Below are 18,818 nucleotides of genomic sequence, written 5' to 3'. Positions count from 1 at the left end.
ATGTTTCAATACTAGGTAGATTAATTTAACTATTTTTAATAACAAAATTAAATAACACATTTTAATATAGAAGCTGCATATTACTCATACCCTAAATAGAACATTTAGGTACACACATCTTACATTACATGTAACAGCAGATGAATTAAGAGAATATTGATTTTAGAAATTTCAGAAGACTCTTAGAAAAGCTCCTGTCTCACAGTAAACATTTAACAAACATTTGTTAAATGACTAACAGTTAATAGCTAAAGTTTAATGACTTCTAAGTAATCTGTGTGATAGACACTGTGCAGGGTTCGCAAGGTGGGCTATTGCCTTTCATCCTCACCTACTTCTAGACATGAGTATTGTAAGCAGTATTATTATGCCAATTTTAAAGAAAAGGAAACAAAGGCACAAAAACGATTAAGTGGTTTGTCTATAAACAATGGGGCCTAGATCTGAAACTTATTAGTCTGCTCCCAAAACACTCACTCCTAATTATAGAGAAGTGGGGAAATTAATACCTGATCTTAAATTTAAACTGTGATGTAAATGACTGATAATATACCCTTCCTGAAGATTAGATTTTTGAAAGAACACTTGTAGCCAAAAGGAAAAGGGACCAAAAACAGATCCTAAGAAAGCTATATCTGGTGAATTGTTCTGCCCAGAGGTAAATTTTGATAGAGTTCATTTACAATATAAAGCTAAGTAATTTATGATATTAAGCAACATGTTAGAACATATACTCATATTTTTGAATTGTTTTCATTATATCATATGAGATAAAAACATTTAAAGCAAATATGAAGAGGGGTGAGTTATATAGGAGATTCCCTTCTTGAACTGTAATACTGAGATTGTTTATATTGAGACTTTCAATACATTGTTCATGACTATGGAACATGCTATGAATGTATTTATAAGTCTTGTCATCAATGGGTGAAATCTAATTTCTTATATCTATATATAACATGTACAGTAATATACATTACTGTATATTTTGTCTTTGAATATTATTTGATATCTCCATTCATATTTCAGGAGTTCTTTTAGTTAGAGTTTGATATTTTAAAATGAATAATTCAAAATAAAAGCAGATCTTAGCTCTTATAATTATTCACTTATTAAATATAATTAATCATTTTAGAGATTTCTAAAATTTACTCTTTAAATTTGCCAGAATATAAAAAAACTGCATGAAATATATAGAAATGTGAGTTGATAGCACCATTTGCATATAGCATTTCAGTTCATTTAAAATAATTTCATTCAGACATTAAGCATCAAGCTTCTAGGGACATTCTGGAATCAATTGCTATGGAAAGAAAAGTGATCCCTAGATGGCTTTGGGGATGCAAGCAAATAAATAAGGCCAACCCTATTTACTATTCATACTTGAAAAGCCAACAACTTAGAGACAAATCCAAAAAAGTTTCGTGGTGTTAGGTAAGGAATAGCTGAGTGATAATTATTTTACCTCCCATCCTTATTGATTAATTTTAGATACTTCTTATTCTACAACTCCCAAAGAACTGTCCACGTATGCGCCTTCCCTCCGCGGCAAAGCACCAGCATTTGAATCAGAAGCTTCCAATTCACATTTCAACCCTGAACTTGAGTAGCTATGGTACCTGAGTCTCACTTCCTCTGTACTCAGAGGGTAAAATTTCCTACCTACAAGCTTGTAGAGGGATTGAATTAAATAATAATTAAGTAAAACAAGCGGAAGATGCTAATTATACAAGTACCTCTCTGCTTAGGAAAGATGCAAGCATATTTGAGAAAGCTATTGCACTGGTTTTGCAAACTTGTCCTAGCTTATTAATTGAGTAAACTTCATTTAACCATGGCTCAGCTCAATACAATTATTCAACCAACCCTGCCAATTGAACCAAAGGGTCAAACCAATGAATTGATGCAGACCCCGTTTAAAAGTTAAAGAGAACCTTAAAAGTAAGGCAAAGCTGCTAATAAAAAGGAGCTAGTAATGCCCCAGAACGTGCCTGAATGCAGAAGAACATCTTATTCTCTGGGAATCACCAAACCTCCAGGGAGTAGTTCAAGCCAAAATTGTGATCTCCCCGCCTTGTCCTTCAAATGATGTGTACTCCAAACACATTTTCTATGCAGCTGGAGGCTGTGTTATAGACAGAAGGATCTTGCTTAGTGAGGCCGGTGTTTATGGCCTAACTTTTTTAAAGAGGAATTTGGAAAACTTCCCAGATGCTACATCTGCCCCTAGCCCTTGCGCCTCAGAGTATAAGGCTGACTAGGGAGAGCGTGAAGATGACTAAATTTATTAACGGTGGATGGGCCACTCTATCTTTCACTACAACAACAGTAGGTGATCCCATCAAAAATCTGTCTACTGGCTAGCCAGCAAATCTGAGCGGACATGCTTGTAGCAGATACACTCTGCTTAATGGAAACAAATGTTGTTTCCTCAAAGAAACACACTGCAAGCCAAATGTTGGACCAGGAAGGCAATTTCTACTTCCATTTGGGCAAAGGCTTTTCAACTTTGTATCTATAGGCTTTTTAACTTCCTTTTCCACATTACCTATTTTTTCTTTCTTTTCCTTCCTTTCTTTGACATTTACGAATATTAAGCAAAAGTTGAACACTTCATGATTGCTTAGTGGTTGAATATCTAATACTCAGTGAGGATTTTGAGGCACCAGGCCACTAGGTAAGCAGTCATTCGCCTCAATATATCTCTGCTAGGACATTATTCATTACAAATGTGCATCAGCAGCCAGCCTCACTTCAGAGCAAACTATTTACTATTTTAAATAAAAATAAAGCAATAATATTTGAGCCACATTTTATAGCGCAAATTCCACTTCATCGTCCTCAACACATGCAACATTTTCAAGACTATTTGCTCCAAAATGACTTTCTCCGGGATCGAATGAATATCATTATGAGTTTGCAGAATCATATGTATCTTTTTTTTTTTAAGATTTTTTATTTTATTTATTTATTTGAGACAGAGAGAATGAGAGAGAGAGAGCACATGAGAGGGGGGAGGGTCAGAGGCAGAAGCAGGCTCCCTGCCGAGCAGGGAGCCCGATGCGGGACTCGATCCCGGGACTCCAGGATCATGACCTGAGCCGAAGGCAGTTGCTTAACCAACTGAGCCACCCAGGCGCCCAGAATCATATGTATCTCATATTTTGTACATTTTTTTAAAAATTAGGAAAGGGACATATGCAACATAAATAGTTATAGTTTTCTGCAATTATAGTGAAATAGTGCTTTTAGAAACTCGAATTCGGGGCGCCTGGGTGGCTCAGTTGGTTGAGCGACTGCCTTCGGCTCAGGTCATGATCCTGGAGTCCCAGGATGGAGTCCCTGCTCAGCAGGGAGTCTGCTTCTCCCTCTGACCCTCTTCCTTCTCATGCTCTCTGTCTCTCATTCTCTCTGTCTCAAATAAATAAATAAAATCTTAAAAAAAAAAAAAAAGAAACTCGAATTCGGAAAGGTAACAGGACTTCTGGAGTACTGTAGGACCAGCAAGACCAGGAGTTGGGTGAGACAAATGAGGCAGGTTTATAGAGCCCTGCAAGTGAGGGATAGAGCCTGTCTTCACTGAAAATTTTGGCATTTTATTGGGGAATTTTTTGGCATTGATTTTCATTTTTAAAAATATATCATATGAAAATACTATTTTTGTTGATTTCTGAGGTGTTGTGTGTGTGTGTGTGTGTGTGTGTGTGTGTGTACCCGAAGCAAGCACCTCACTTACCCATACTGCCAACATATCCATAGAAGGTACATTTCCCCAAAATTAGTTTTTCCCATAATGTTCTCCAAAAAAACCTACTGATAGTTTTTTGCTTAAAAAAAGTGACAAATAAGGATCAGGCATACTAAGCTAAGCAAAGTTAGCTTTCTTATAATTGCTTTTAGAGGTTTTAATAACCTGATGTATACTGAGAATCTCCCCAGCACGGGGCATTTCTCAAACTCATCTGCCTACAGAAGTCTTTTTCTATAGAGTAGGTAAAGTAGTCTGAGGAATACATTCTGGTAAATGGTGTCCGAGAGTCATTTCCAGCATATACTTTGATATAATAAGGCTGCCTTCCCACATCTATATTTTTCTTTTCTTTCTTCTACTTACCCACATCTCCCCACACAGAATACTAAAAAGATGGACAAGTTGACACATCAAGATGAAGTTATAAAAGGTCTGAATTAGTATTTCTGTGAACAGGCATAGTAAAAATTCACTCTGAAGGGATATCAAAATAACAAGAAACACGTTGGTGCTTAGCGCCTCTTCAACAGAGTGATGTCAAAAATACTTACCGGTAAAGTCCGTATTGACTGGGTGTGTGGAACTGGGAAATTTATAATATCCATTCCCTATGAAACGAATTCCTTTCATCATCATGGCCGTGGGAGCTGGGAGAGATGACTCTCTTCTTTCCAGCTGATACACAGGAGAAGGTCCATTGAGTTCTTCAGGTGGGAGCCATCTAACACGGATGGTTGTGCTGTTGATTCCTTCCACCACAGGAGGTTTCAGTTGGGTTGGTGCTAAATGTCAAAAACACTTGTTACATTCAAGAACTTAGCGTCTATCTCTAGACACAGTTATTCACACACAGGTACACATGCACTTGTGTACATCATACTCGAGATCAAATCAGTTGTGGTCTCAAGTCTTTACATGGCTCTAGGAACTGAAGACACAATAGAGTTTATCTTAAATGTGACTAAACACCATGAAAAAATAGGTACCATAAAAGTTTGAGGATTAAACAAAATTGCCTCTTGCAGATAATTTCTCTATTCTTTCTCACTCAGGAAAAGACACTTCACATTATAGTCTGTTGACTAAAGTCTGTTGACCCAGATTCCCTTTACCAAGCTGGTACCACAATGGTGCAATGTATCTGTCTCTAATGGCTCGTGGTTGCTCCCTTTTCTGGAAAATTCCCTTGCCTGAGTGGACACTATCTCACCCAGAAGCTACAAGATCCCTCATGAAACCTGCAGTCTGTGACTAGCCGTGACTACCGCCGGTGATTACTGATCACAAAGGGCAGAGCCCCTCGTCTTAACATGGCTTCAACTTATGGCTGTAATTCACAGAGGCCAACAAAGTAAAGGAAATGATTGAAATGGTCTAATTCGTGAGACGAGAGAGTGTGGGGTCTGAAAAGAACCCGGCCACGGTGAGTAGTCACTAATTCATGCCAGCCAATGGATAATGCAGGAATGATGACCCAAAGTTGCCAGATCTTTTACTTTGTTAACCATAGTCATTTATGTGTAATTTTTCTGATTTTTGAAGCTTAGCAACTGGTTTAAATGAAAACAAACAAATAAGCAAAACCACTCTGAAAGCCCAACAGAGCATCCACAAGAAGAAAAGGAGCCTGTGAGCTCAGGGGTTTATGAACTCCAGTCCAGGTTCAACAGACTCAGGGCAGCCCCCTGTGCCCTAAAATGACCACAATACCTCCCGGGCCTGTGCCTAGCAGCAGTGAATGCCCAGTGCCCAAGCACACACTGAGGCCTTGGCATACTTCGAGGTCCTGGGACCCTGGTAATTCTCTGGAGGCTTCTGGGAAACTCCAAGAATGAGTAACAGAAATAGAGATTTTCCCGACAACCTGCTGGAAAGGGGGTCAGGGTAACAACTGAGTTAATAAAAATAAAGTTTTGTTTTGATTTTTCTTCTTTTATTTTTATTTAATTTCAAGTTAGTTAACATATGGTATATTATTAGTTTCAGGGGTAGAATTTAACAATTCATCAGTTGCATATAACGCCCAGTGCTCATTACATCAAGTGCCATCCTGATTTTTCTTCTTAAACAGTTGAGTGTGTAGGCTGCGATTCATTCCCACTCTTAGTGGTTTGGCTGGATTTGAGAGGTACCACCAAAGAAAGGAACAAATGTTATTATCACCAAGCCTACTTTTTCAGGGTCTAAACCAAAGCTGTGGACTCTTAATTTACACCTTTGTTAATATAGCCTTCTGCATACACAAAGTCTTTCCCTGTTTCAATAAACATAAATTAAATTGATATGAATACAAGAATTGATATTCTTTTTTTTTTTTTTTTTAAAGATTTTATTTATTTATTTGAGACAGACAGAATGAGAGAGAGCACATGAGAGGGGGGAGGGCCAGAGGGAGAAGCAGACTCCCTGCCGAGCAGGGAGCCCGATGCGGGACTCGATCCCGGGACTCCAGGATCATGACCTGAGCCGAAGGCAGTCGCTCAACCAACTGAGCCACCCAGGCGCCCCAAGAATTGATATTCTTAAACCATGAAAGACAATTCACCTTAAAACAGCTTAGAACAAGTACTATCTGTTACTTTCTAGAAAGCTCGGCCAGCTTTCCAAAGAGAAACAATTAATTGTGATTCTATTTTAACTTTTCGTGAAGTAGAGGGCACTGAGCAAAATGTTCATCAACTTAGAAAGATAATTAACAATTCTGTTCATCTTCTGCCACTACAAACCATGTGATGTTTTTATTTTTATATATGTATGGATCTGTAAATTTTATGCATGATTTCCTTTAGCATTCCTTGCCAAAAATAGTAAATGGTGGGTTCTCAAAGATTTCACTCTACAAGCTATGCCCCATCTTCAATATAATCCAAAACAAAATAAAGAGCTGACCATCTAGAAATTTCTCTCCCCTCAAGTTTCTCTTCGGTGTTTGGAATTCCATTCCTGTATTAAAATTTAAGCATTGGCTATGAGCTTAACAGGGGAAGAAGGATTGTCAAAAATTTTTGAGTCCTGGGTTCAGGGAAGCAATGGAGGACCAATTACATAATTTTTTATTATCTAAAATTTGATATTTAAAAGCACAAAAGAAGGGTGCCTGGATGGCTCAGTCAGTTGAGCATCCAACACTTGATTTTGGCTCAGGTCATGATCTCAGGGTTGTGAGATCGAGCCCCACGTTGGGCTCCACACTCATTGTGCAGTCTGCTTGAGATGTCCTCTCTCCCTCTCCCTTTGCCCCTCCCCCCAGCTCTCTCTCTCAAGTAAATAAATAAATCCTTAAAATAAATAAATAAAAGCACAAAAAAGGGATTTTGACCTCTTCTATTTTCTATATCCCACATAGGATTCCCTAGGGTTCTGGGACAAAAGGATTTGACATTTTAATTTGAAGAATACCATCTATTCCAATGATATCTAATGGAACTTTCTCTAATGATGGAAATGTTCTAGATCCATGTTGTCTAATATGGTAGGCATTAGCCACATATGGATAGTTAGCACTTGATATGTGGTTAATGAGACTGAGGAATGGAAGTTTACATTTTATTTAATCTTAATTAATTTTATTTTAAGTTTAAATAGTCATAAATGGCTATCATGGCTACCATACTGGATAGCAAAGATCTAGAGAATCACAAACTATACATTTTTGGTGCATTGAGAATAGGATTTCCATTTTAACTAAATATTTAGAGAAATTAAGAATATACCTCCTGTACTTCTAAAGAACTAAAGAGTTTTATCCTTGTTTAAAATTAGCCTCTTCTTCAAAGTCCCATTTGCTTGACATTTGGTATTCCTTTTCTCCGACCACCCAGCTCGTTAGGGATAATGGTGAGGTTTTGTACCACTATGGTATTCAGAATCCCTTACCCCATTGATAGCATAATCCAAAATTCACTTCTTAATCAGGAATATAAATTCAGAGTCAAACAAAACAAAAGGAATTCCAGCAACTCAACAGCTTTTTAAAAAATATCTCCTAAAAGTGAGAGTGCACTTTTTTTTTAATTTGGCAAAATGATTATAATCAATAAGGGCACTTTCACTGAGACTCCACTACAATTAATGTTGACTGTTTAAGTTCTAACAAGTAGTGGAACACTTCTAAATTCACAGGGGAATTATTCCACCAAGCAATTAGACTATTCTTAGGAAGTCAACTACAGAGAACAAGTCAAATTAGAGTATATTTTTTTATTCTCTGGCTTACAAAAAAACCAAACAACCTTCCAGCTGGTATATTGTAGTTTCACTTGGAGGAGTCAACCCAGCCTGTTTGAAAGGGTGAGCACCCTACTGAGTCATTATCTTCAGAGTTCCCTTAAGACCAGAGGGGGAATTTTCAATCAATTAAACTAGACTGGTCACACACACACACACACACACACGTAGAGTGATGAAAAGAAAAATAGATATTCCTGAACTATTAAACACACTCACACAAATACAGACTCACTAAGAGAAAGGAGGTATAAAGGATTATTTTTTGGACTATCAAAGTAAAGGAATTATAGCTATAACTTTGTTAATCACAAAACAGTGAATTAAGAGACAACATAATAACTGAAAGGACTCTGCAGACTTTCAGAGATTATATTTTACTTTTTAATTTCCAATTCTGCATGACTTAGAAAAATCACTTTAAACTTATATATGCCTCAGTTTTCCCATCTACAACATGAGGATAAATTTTCATAGAATACCTTGACAATAACTGCTTTTAAAAATAATATATATATGTATATATATATATATATATGTTGGCTAAACACATAATAATAAAAAAAGAAAAAAACTATATATATATATATATATATATAATTGTATTAGGTTTTACAAAGCAAATTTCTAAACAAATCCAAGGCACTATTATTAGCCAATAACATCTTTCATATTACATATTATAAAAGGATATAATTCATCCACATTCAAAATCCGTATTTACTCAGAAAATCCTCTTATAGCTGTAAAGCAGAAAATAGATCTTTAATATCCATCATTTCAAGGAATAACAACATACAGTGTTTCTACTTAGAATAAAATTACAATGTTTTTGTATTTTTCTGCAACTTCTTTGTATCCAGTTCCCAGCCTAGCTTCTCTATTTATATTCTTTTATTTACCTATTATCTCTGATAATAGACATTCTTCTTTATGCTGCATTTATTACTTTATAATCTAATTAAAAGCATATCATAATGCATAAATTTACATGTGCAAAATTTATGTAGTGTGGAGTTTGAGTGTCATAGGATAAGAACGGAAGGCTAAATGAGCAGAAGCTCTCATTGATGGCAGCTCTTTAAAATCAAATCTCTTTGTTTTCAAGCAAGAGTTTGTTGCCTATGAACACTGCACGGCAGTGTCAATACCTTAAAACATTGTCAACTTTCTATTACAAAGACAGGAATCCAAGAATGAACGGCTTTTTTATGTTTCAGGCCTATGTGGGGAGCAGACTAACGTAACACATCCTCAGGCACTTTATCAATAGAACAAGATTTTGACTTTTCCTCAGAAATGCAAAACTGTCACGAGAAATGTAAATTGCCCAAACATGGCTAGTCCAGAACGCCTATGGAAGGGCACTGGGTTCAGGACCTAAACAAGAGATCCAGGCCAGGAAGCTAGGATTTCTCAGCTGGCGACCACCCTACTGAACTGCTCTCCAGTCAGTGTCCAGAAGAAGAGAGAGGATTCTTCCCTCAGAATCTCAGAAATCAGACAGCCTTGCCTTGTTAACTGTCTATTCTCTGACTGGAGAAACAAGAACAAAATCTACTTTACCATTTCCTCCTTCTTGGTTTACTAGTCTCCTTCGAGAGAGAAGATGTACAGTGGAACTGATGTGGAAAGGAGAGAGCTGAGCTTCTAGACCGGCTCTGTAGGTCCCTAGTTATGGAACACGGGCTACTCCAGTGTTTGGTCTCTCTGGTCCTCAGTGCCTCATCTGTTGAAGGGCATGATAGACCTGATTGTGTCTTCCGGTTTCAAAATTCTATGACCGAACATTTTCAAGCAGCACTTCTCAGTGAGAAAACCAGAAGGCAGGCTGGACACACGACATACGGACCGTCTCAGCCCTCCAGGAGGCCGGCTAGTTTATCCCCTTCAGCTCTGAGCCGTCTTGTTTCTTTAACCCAGCGTGACATACAAGTATTACGATTTCTCTATGTGTTCGAGGACATAAAGGCCAGAAAGCACTGCTTTTAGGGGATTTAAGGGAAACCGCCTCCCTGGTGAATCAACACTACCTTCCCCAGCTGTTGTTCTGGTAATCATCAATAATTTGCACGTAACTAGCATCCTAGCTGGGCAGAGGAGAGGATCCATGTGCTCTGAACCGCACACACAGCAGCAGTGAGGACAGTGAGCACTGTTCCCTAAAGCCCACCATCAATAAAAGGTAGCTGCTTGGACTGTAATTATGGCATCCTTGCTACCCAAACTTGAAGCTTTTATGGGGCTTATGCAATTAACTACTTAAATGCATCGTAACACTAGCTTCTCTGACAGCAAAGTATTGATTTTTTAATCATTTTCAAGTCTCTTCTAGCACAAATAAATGTACTACAGTTACAGTTAATGCACTGTGTACATGCATTAAATGCTGGTGTGACACAATTTATTATTTTGTGATATACAGAACTGAAGTTTGGCTTCTCAGAAATTAGCATCACCGATCCAATATCAGTATGGAAACTACCACTCTCCTTGATACTCCAAATCCTCTAACTTCAAAAAGCTAGAGACCTTTGTTAATAGGATAGTTAGGCTTTAAAAAAGAAAAGGAAGGGGTGCCGGATATAAATCTTTTATATATGTCAGTGTAGGAGAAAATTAAAAATAGTCTAACAGAGAAGATACAGTTTATATTTTCCTAAAGGTGTCACTGTGGGACCTATGGCAACTTTGTTCAGATGAATTTTTGTCCATTTAATTTCTTTCCATGTACTTATTTAGGGTACATCAATCAAAATATTTTACATACTGCAGTCTCTCTGATCCAGCCGATTTTTACGTATTCTAATTGTGTTGTTTTAACGCCTTTCTGTCGATAACGCATTACAAAGCTCAGAGACTGTTTTAAAAAGTATGATTTCTGCATGCCAAAAAGACCAGCAGAGCCCCTAGTAAAGTCACATATCTGAATGCAGACCTGGAGACAGAGGTCATTACGTGTTTCACCAACAATCCTTTTCCTCGGGTGCATCCACACATTCACAATTAGAGTTGGTGAGTAGAAAGCAGTTAATTTTGTTTTGTTAGAAATAATATCATTTTAGTTTTAGCATCTAAGACAGATGCCAGCATCTCACTCCAAACAGATGGTAATTCCATCTAATAGTGCATCTCTGTATTAGTAAGGTCTGTTGTGTATACAAACAGTAATAAACAGTAGGTAAGGATCAAAATAAATTTTAATTGTTGACATTAAATTCTGGCAGCCACAGTTCTAAGGCTGCAATATTCCTTTTTCAAATCTGTCAGATTTACTAATGCCGCAAAAGCTTTGCCGAAAGCTGCCACATCCCAGTTTCAGTGAAATGGTTTTTGCATGCCACCAGTTATGGATGTCTGCACCACGTTATCTGTTTCCATACACTGAAATGATTGTTCAAGAACAACATGGAACTGGTCCTACCATCCATGTGATGGTCAGCCAGGATTCCTTTTAGAATGTTCCTGAAGGACGGAGCATTTCATTAAGAGGTTAGTATAAAATGCTACATCCAAATTGCTACACAATGCGTCAATAGTATTTCCACAGCCCCTTTCCCACCCTGCTCGGTAAGGGTCTCCCATTCAATATTCATTTTATTCTGTTCGCAAATCTGGGCATTCCTGAACTTCTCCGAGAGTGACATCATTCCTTTCATTTCGTTTGCTTTGCCGGAGTCTGAAGGATTTCCCTGACACTCAGAGCTACCATCAGCTGCGCTCCTCCATAGGCTTTGCTGTGGATCAAGTGTGCCAACAAGCACCGATTTGGGCCTGATAATGCCTCCAGCGATCTGGTGTTACAAGTACTAGCTGCTATTTATTTTGGAAAGCTGCCATGTTAAAAAAAAAAAATCATTAAAAAACCCAGTTTGGCATTCAGGTGACTGTTCAATAACAAACATGCTTTGCAATCATATTTCTTTAAAAAATGGATGTATTTTTTTTAATCATGAAAAATATATTGCTTCCACCATATGGGACAACCAACGACTCACCAACCGATTTAAGATGCGGCATATTGAGCTGACCATATGTTACAGTGCTGTTGAATGGCTGAGTGATTCATGCCCGTCACATTCTAGTATATCAATTAAAGCTCCTTGAAGTCTGCATGATTTGTGTCTCTGTTATTAAACCCTGCTAATTCATCCCACTTACACATCTGTTATAAATCTCTAGGAGTGCTGCATGATTCATGGCATCTGTGAGCATGCTACAGCAAATGCTTCTCCTTGTAATTAACAGTAAATTGTTTTACTGCCATGCAATGAATTTTTCAGTTATATTGCAAATGAACTCCTAAATGTGCGGTTCTTTCCTAAGAACTGACTTATATCATTAGGCAATTAAAAAGTATTGCTTTGAACCAAAAGCTTTTAATCAAGAGAAATACAACTTAAACATTGCTTAAGAGCCACGGAAATTTGACATGTTGGTTAAAAGTGTAAAATAATTTCTGTTGTCGAAAGAGCAAAACAAACAAACAAAACCCGCCGTGTACTCAGGATTTCACGGACGCTGAGACACAGACCTGCTGCCTGGAAACACTCAGCGAGACAAGTTTGCACAGATACTGTTTATCTTCGAAGTTACTTAAGTCATCCGTCATTACCAAATTTCTCACATTGCTTTACACTTCTCTAATTGTAAAACAGTGCCTTTATTCTTGAAATAAATAATTGGATAATTAGCCGAGTTGAATCATCAGAGGATTCCAGGGCTGTTCAAGTGTTCTTGTCAAAGGTGAAGCAAATTCATTTCAGCTCGCCTCTGCAGCTCTTCGAAGAGGCTTTGATTTTTTTTTCCCCACTTTCTTGGCAGCAGCTTCAGATTCATGAGTCCATACATCAAGTCAGTAGTTTAACAACAAATGGAATTAAATTCAAAGAAGGGAAACTAATTGAAGGACAGCAACAAAAGTGTTTGGTAATGTGCTTTTTAATATGGCATGCCACATTTGCATGATAATTTTTCCTTTTTAGCATGGAGCAGAAAGTGACTTGCTTAATGAGGGATTATTCAAGACAGGAACGAACAAAATGCATTCATAACTAAGAACAAAGATTGTATTATGAAACAAAAACAGGCAACCTCAGAGAAGTAACTGGATGATTGGTTTATGCATTATGAATAAAAAGATAGAAAAATATTTATATTAGTATTCACTAATGACTATATATACAAGATTGTTGTAATTAAAATTATAAACTAACATATTAAGAGTGCTTGTTTAATCATTCTGGGTCCTATTCACAGTGAAAAGACTCACGTACCTGCATGCAAACAATGTGTGTTTTCAACTGAGCTGCGAACAGCCTATATATTTTACTTTGGATTCAGAGAAAAACCTTAATGCACCACTAATTACTTGCTTAATGGGAGATGGGCACTTCTAAGCTGGTAGCGTAGAGGTCAATTTATGACAGGCAAAGGAAATATCACATTGTTCGCCCAGGAATGGAGCTCCAGAAGGAATTTCTCTTAAGAAAGGTTTAAGCTGTGCCGAATTCACAAAGCGTGGAAGCACACAAATTTCCTACATTGAAAGGGTAATCTTAAAGGAAAAAAAACAAGGACTCTAACAGGGCTGGGGCCATTCGCTCGTCACCCTGAGACACCCAAAAGCAACTCCCGAGCCACCAAAGACCCCGCTTGGAGATTTTGCTATGGAGAGAAACCCAGCTGCTCCTGGGCACACCCCTCCCAGCAGATCAGTTCTCAGGTTTGTCTCGGGCCCAACGCTAAAGGAGCAGCCACACAATATTCTGGATGAAATGTACCGATTTTAATCACATCTCTCATTGAAAAAATACCTAAAACAAGAGCAAACTGTAATTCTCAAGCTTTCTAGTGAAAGCCAGATAAATCTTTACAAGTATCTTTTTGATTTCTGTGACTGAGACTTAAGGAGGAAACATGCTTTCATGAATCAAGGCTTTGAAAAGGCAAAGGTTTTGAATGGTCACTGGCTCCTTTCAATCTCCCATAATGAATTCATGTGAACTACATTTACACTTAAGAGTTAATTCCCCACACATCCATTAGAATTCGTTGCAGTAATACATTCCCTCCGAATTGCAATATTATGACTGGAAGAAATGGGGGCAGGAAGAATCCTAAAACTGCAAGTCAACTTTTATTCCTTCCCTACAGCAAACCTGTTGACTCCCCAAAGGGATTGATCTTCTCATTGTTTATTTCTATGACTTAGTATCTAGGAGTTATATTCAGATGTTTAATCTTAAAATCTTAGAAGAAAACTTCCATTTACTGAACATAAGCCTGGTAAGAAAGATACTGGATCTGTAATTGCTGGGCTTTTCCTTATATTCCAACAAAAACAAGTAAGTTCATTCTTACTGATCTTTAAAAAGACATTTAAAATGATGTCTTTTAAAATAAATCAAATGGTAATAAGCAAAAATTATTTTTCCATACTTTTGTCATGTATGTGACTTTATTCTCTGCTTGGCAAAAGAAGAATCAGAGTTCTGACCAAATGTATTACAGGATTAAGAAATAAACATTTTCCCAGGAGAACACTAAAATAACTTTTCCTTCAGAAATGAAAGCATTTTACACAGAAACAAAAGTCTATGGACTCCTCTAAGAAACAAACTGAGGGTTCTAGAGGGGAGGGGGTTGAGGGGATGGGTTAGCCCGGTGATGGGTATTAAAGAGGGCACGTACTGCATGGAGCACTGGGTGTTATACGCAAACAATGAATCATGGAACACTGCATCAAAAACTAATGATGTAATGTATGGTGATCAACATAACAATAAAAAAAGTTAATGTATTCCTTTTAAGGGAAATTAGGTAGAAGGAAAATTTTGGCAAAGAACAAAAAACAATTTTAAATTTACACATTTAAATGTACACATTTAGAACATTTTAAATTTACCATTACATCTTCTCCTGCAACTGCTCAGTCCTTCACATTCCAGCTTCTGCTTCAACCACACTAAATAGAGTTCTCCCCAAAGGGCCACCAGTGCCACCTTCCTTGTAGATCACATTCTTCTTGCTTTGCCTAGAGCACATGATACTACAGAATTCTAGATCCTTCTAGAATTCTCTTCCCTTAACTTTTCTAACACTGCTCCCTCAAATTCTGACCATTTCTCTACTTTACTTCTCCTTTCTCTTTCTCCCAAAATATGAGCATTCACTAAGATCTGAACTTTTAATTTGTATTTTCTCTGCTTTCACTAATTCATTACCATCCACAGTTTTAGCTTTATCTATATGCAATAATTACAAAGTCCATATCATTGTTAAGCCCCAGATTTGCATTTTCTGCTGCAGGCTCCTTATAATAGTCATGGATGTGTCTCTAACAAAGCAAACTTAAACTCATGGGTTTATTTCTCCCATGTGCTCTTTCTTCAACTTTCTCATTATCTTTAACGGCATCACCATGGTCTGCAATATTTACTGTCATCTTCAATTCTTCCTTCTTCTTAACCTGTGGATTTCTCTTCCTTAGTCTACCTGCATTCCCTTCCTTCAATCTTTACTTCTATTCATCTGATTTACTCCCTCACTGCCTCTTAGAAAAGTCTACCAGACTCTATTTGCACACTCTCTTCTAGTCAATTCTACATGCTACTGCCAGAGAAATCTTCATAAACCCCAGTTTTCATCCCATCGGTTCCTGGAACAGTGCTAGTCTCTAAAATAGTGACCAGGATGGCATGTGTCCAGTAAATACCTACCCAAATCCTAACCAAGCCTTTAGAGTCCACCTCAAATGCCATTTCATCTCCCAAATCAAATATCCCATATTCTATGTTCCCATAGCTTTCTTTTGTCCTTTATCCAATGCCTCCAGGTGTTAACCCTACCTGTTGTATGTCAGCATCTTCATGCAGGCACCATTAAGGTGTCTTTGAATTATCTTTGAATCCCCCATAGTGCCCTAAATAGATAAGCCCTTATTAGATGCTTACGGAATTGAGCATTCACAACAAAATACAGTAACTATATGATTATGGCACATTTTTAACTGTATACTGCAAACAACAAATTTGAAATCTGTAGTTTTTGAGCAAAATTTTGAAATGCTTGTCATAATTCTGAATGGCATGTCCTTACAGAACTAAAAAATAATGCTTTTAGACTTTAGCACTCCTACAGTTTATTTTTGTAATATACTCCTTAGTTTCGGGACTCTGCACTATTTCATTTGTGTTATAATAGTGTTATGGAAGCAAAGTTGTAAAATAACCTTTTAGATTTTGATAATATTAGAAATTTTATAACATTTACATTGTGACAGAGTGAGAATAATCATGATAAAAATAACAATTTCTACTGAGGATTTACTCTGTGCTGGGCACTGCTTAACTTTCTTAATCCTCATGAACCATGTAAAATAGGTTATCCTTAGTTTTAAATTGGAAAATTGAGCCAGAGAAGTCCCGTAGTTTACTTAAGGTCATACAGCTAGTAGATGGCAGAGCCCCAAATTTAAACCCTGGCATTTTCCCCTAAACACATGAATAAGTTCTGATTTTTAAAAGTCGATTAATTTGTGCATCTCATGGCTTTCAGAGAATATGAGAAGTTTCCAAGTTCTATCTTTCAAGGATAAAGAGGCAGAATTCAGAGGACTGAGATTAGTTTCATTTCACTACTTTTCCAGTGGACAGGAGTGGTCTTCAGTATCCTCACCAGTAGCTAAAATGGGAGCTGCACAGAGCACTCAGCTGTGACTTCTTCCATGCCCCAGAAACCAATTACTACAACCAAGGTGGATGTTGTTAACACACTTATCACTGGTGTGTTGACCAGGAAGGATCTGTTTCACAGACATTTGTCCTGCTTTTCTCTTCCCATCCCCAGGGTCCATCTAATCTCATCAGTTTGCTTCCATGAAAAGACAGACTGAATCTCATCTATAAGAGAGTACCTGAACTAGCAGTAGAGACCGTGGCATGTGAGATACAGATGGGAGGTGCTGTGGGATGCAGCGTGGGAGAGAGACTTGAGGGAAGGCTTGCTATTGAAAATGTTATTGGAAGTGATGTCATGAGGAAGAGGAATTAGACTAAGGACAGCCCCGAAGGGAGTAGAAGGACACTGTTGAATAGAAGGCAGACAGATATTCTGGATCAATGTAAGAAATTACCATTTGAAAGAGGTCTCTAAACTTGGATTTGCCTGAGAATTGGGAGCTCGCCTACCGCTAAAGGCATCAAACATGAGTTGGATAAACACTTGGGGAGAATGTTACATAGAATACGCTATTATTGTCTAGAAAGTTGCACTAGATGACTTTTGCTTTGAAGATTTTATTATTTATATACTTGAGAGAGAAAGAGAGAGTGGAGGGAAGAACAGAGGGAGAGGGACAAGCAGACTGCGCTGTGAGCGGAGCCCAACCCAGGGCTCGATCCCATGACCCCAAGATCACAACCCAAGCCGAGATCAAGAGTCCCACGCTCAACCAACTAAGCCACCCAGGCGCCCCACACTAGATGACTTTTAAGTGTTTTACAACCCTGGGAAGTCATGATTTCGGTTCCGCTCACTCACATGATTGGGATCACTCTATTCTCTACTATAACTCAGACCAGTTTTCAACTTGTGTTGTTTCTATTTTTACTTTTCTCCAGCCTGCAAGACAGATTCCTCTTCTTTGTTCTCTACCCCCAAACTATATCATTTTTCCAGAAGGACACAGGGAGCCTGCCTCTATTATCCATATTCAGTAACCCTCTAATAATCTAATATACAAAAATAAATAAATAAACAGTGTCATAGGAGAGTGGTATTTTATACAATCTAGGTATGCCATAAATGTATGCATACATATGAAATACATATAAATATATAAAAACACAAAGGGTTCAGTTGTAGAGGTAATAAAACATAGTTCCTTAGCATTGGGGAGTCGTTCTCATGGATGGAAAATTTGAAGAAACAAAATTACTTGGATAAAGTCATTTGAGCCAAACAAGTTTTTCCAGAACTAAAGCAAGGCAAAACAAAACAATAGAACTGGACCTGAATACAGTTAGGGAAAAGGCACAGGGAATATTTTTATAGCTAAATATGTTTGCATAATATCTGTCATTCATCTAGGAGTCTCTTAACCTTCTCACATCTGGACATTTTCTTAAGGAGGACCAAGCCTTGCTTGATTGCAGACAGAAAACTGATTTGAAAATACACTAACTGCAGAGTAACTGAGTTATGTAGGTGTTAGTGATACATGTAATCAAGTTCGTATGAATCTATTTTGCTCTAAGTAAAGCAAGCCAAAAATTTATACAAACCATTTCCTACTAAGATCTTACTTGATCACCAGTCTTTTATTTGAATTTCACAGACTTAGGAGCTTCTTATCAATAACAAAATTATTAATAATTACACTACTGCCCAGCCAATAAAGGCAAAATATAACACCAGGGCAACCCAGTAATTCCCAGATGTCTACCTTTAACCCCACAGGGCAGGCGTGAATAGATCCAAAGCCCACAAAAAGGGTCAGGAAGAAGCATCCTGAGCCTCATAAGAAGCCACCTGGGCACTTCCAACTGTCAGAACATCACTAGGACCTAGGGTGGTTGTTGAGCCCTGGAGTTGCTCTGCATCTAATTATAGTTCTTATTATGGCACAGGTGCAACTCAGGGCTCCCATGGACCTCTTAAACCTCAACTCATTTACTTATTTTTTGTTTGTTTAAAAATGTCAGTATAGGTAGCAATCAGAGTTAGTGATGGGGGAGCAGGAGAAACCAGAAAAGACAAGTATTAAGTCCAAACTAGAGAAGGTATTGAACTTTACAGGTGTTTGTTTATAAAGACACAATATATTTTTCGTGTCCAT

The 18,818-nt window shown here is 37.7% G+C and overlaps 1 protein-coding gene across 1 annotated transcript in view; it reads right to left on the bottom strand.

Moving 5' to 3' along the window:
• The window catches only part of USH2A (usherin), a 710,400-nt gene that overhangs the window by 486,690 nt on the left and 204,892 nt on the right, over positions 1-18,818 (bottom strand). The window contains exon 20 of the mRNA XM_021698433.1: positions 4,303-4,533. Within this exon, the coding sequence (XP_021554108.1) occupies positions 4,303-4,533 (231 nt within the window). The remainder of the gene's footprint in view (positions 1-4,302; positions 4,534-18,818) is intronic.

The sequence above is a fragment of the Neomonachus schauinslandi genome, chromosome 6 (assembly GCF_002201575.2).
Source record: "Neomonachus schauinslandi chromosome 6, ASM220157v2, whole genome shotgun sequence".
NCBI lineage: Eukaryota > Metazoa > Chordata > Mammalia > Carnivora > Phocidae > Neomonachus > Neomonachus schauinslandi.
Note: the sequence above shows the minus strand (reverse complement) of the source record. Positions and strands in the feature narration are given on the sequence as shown.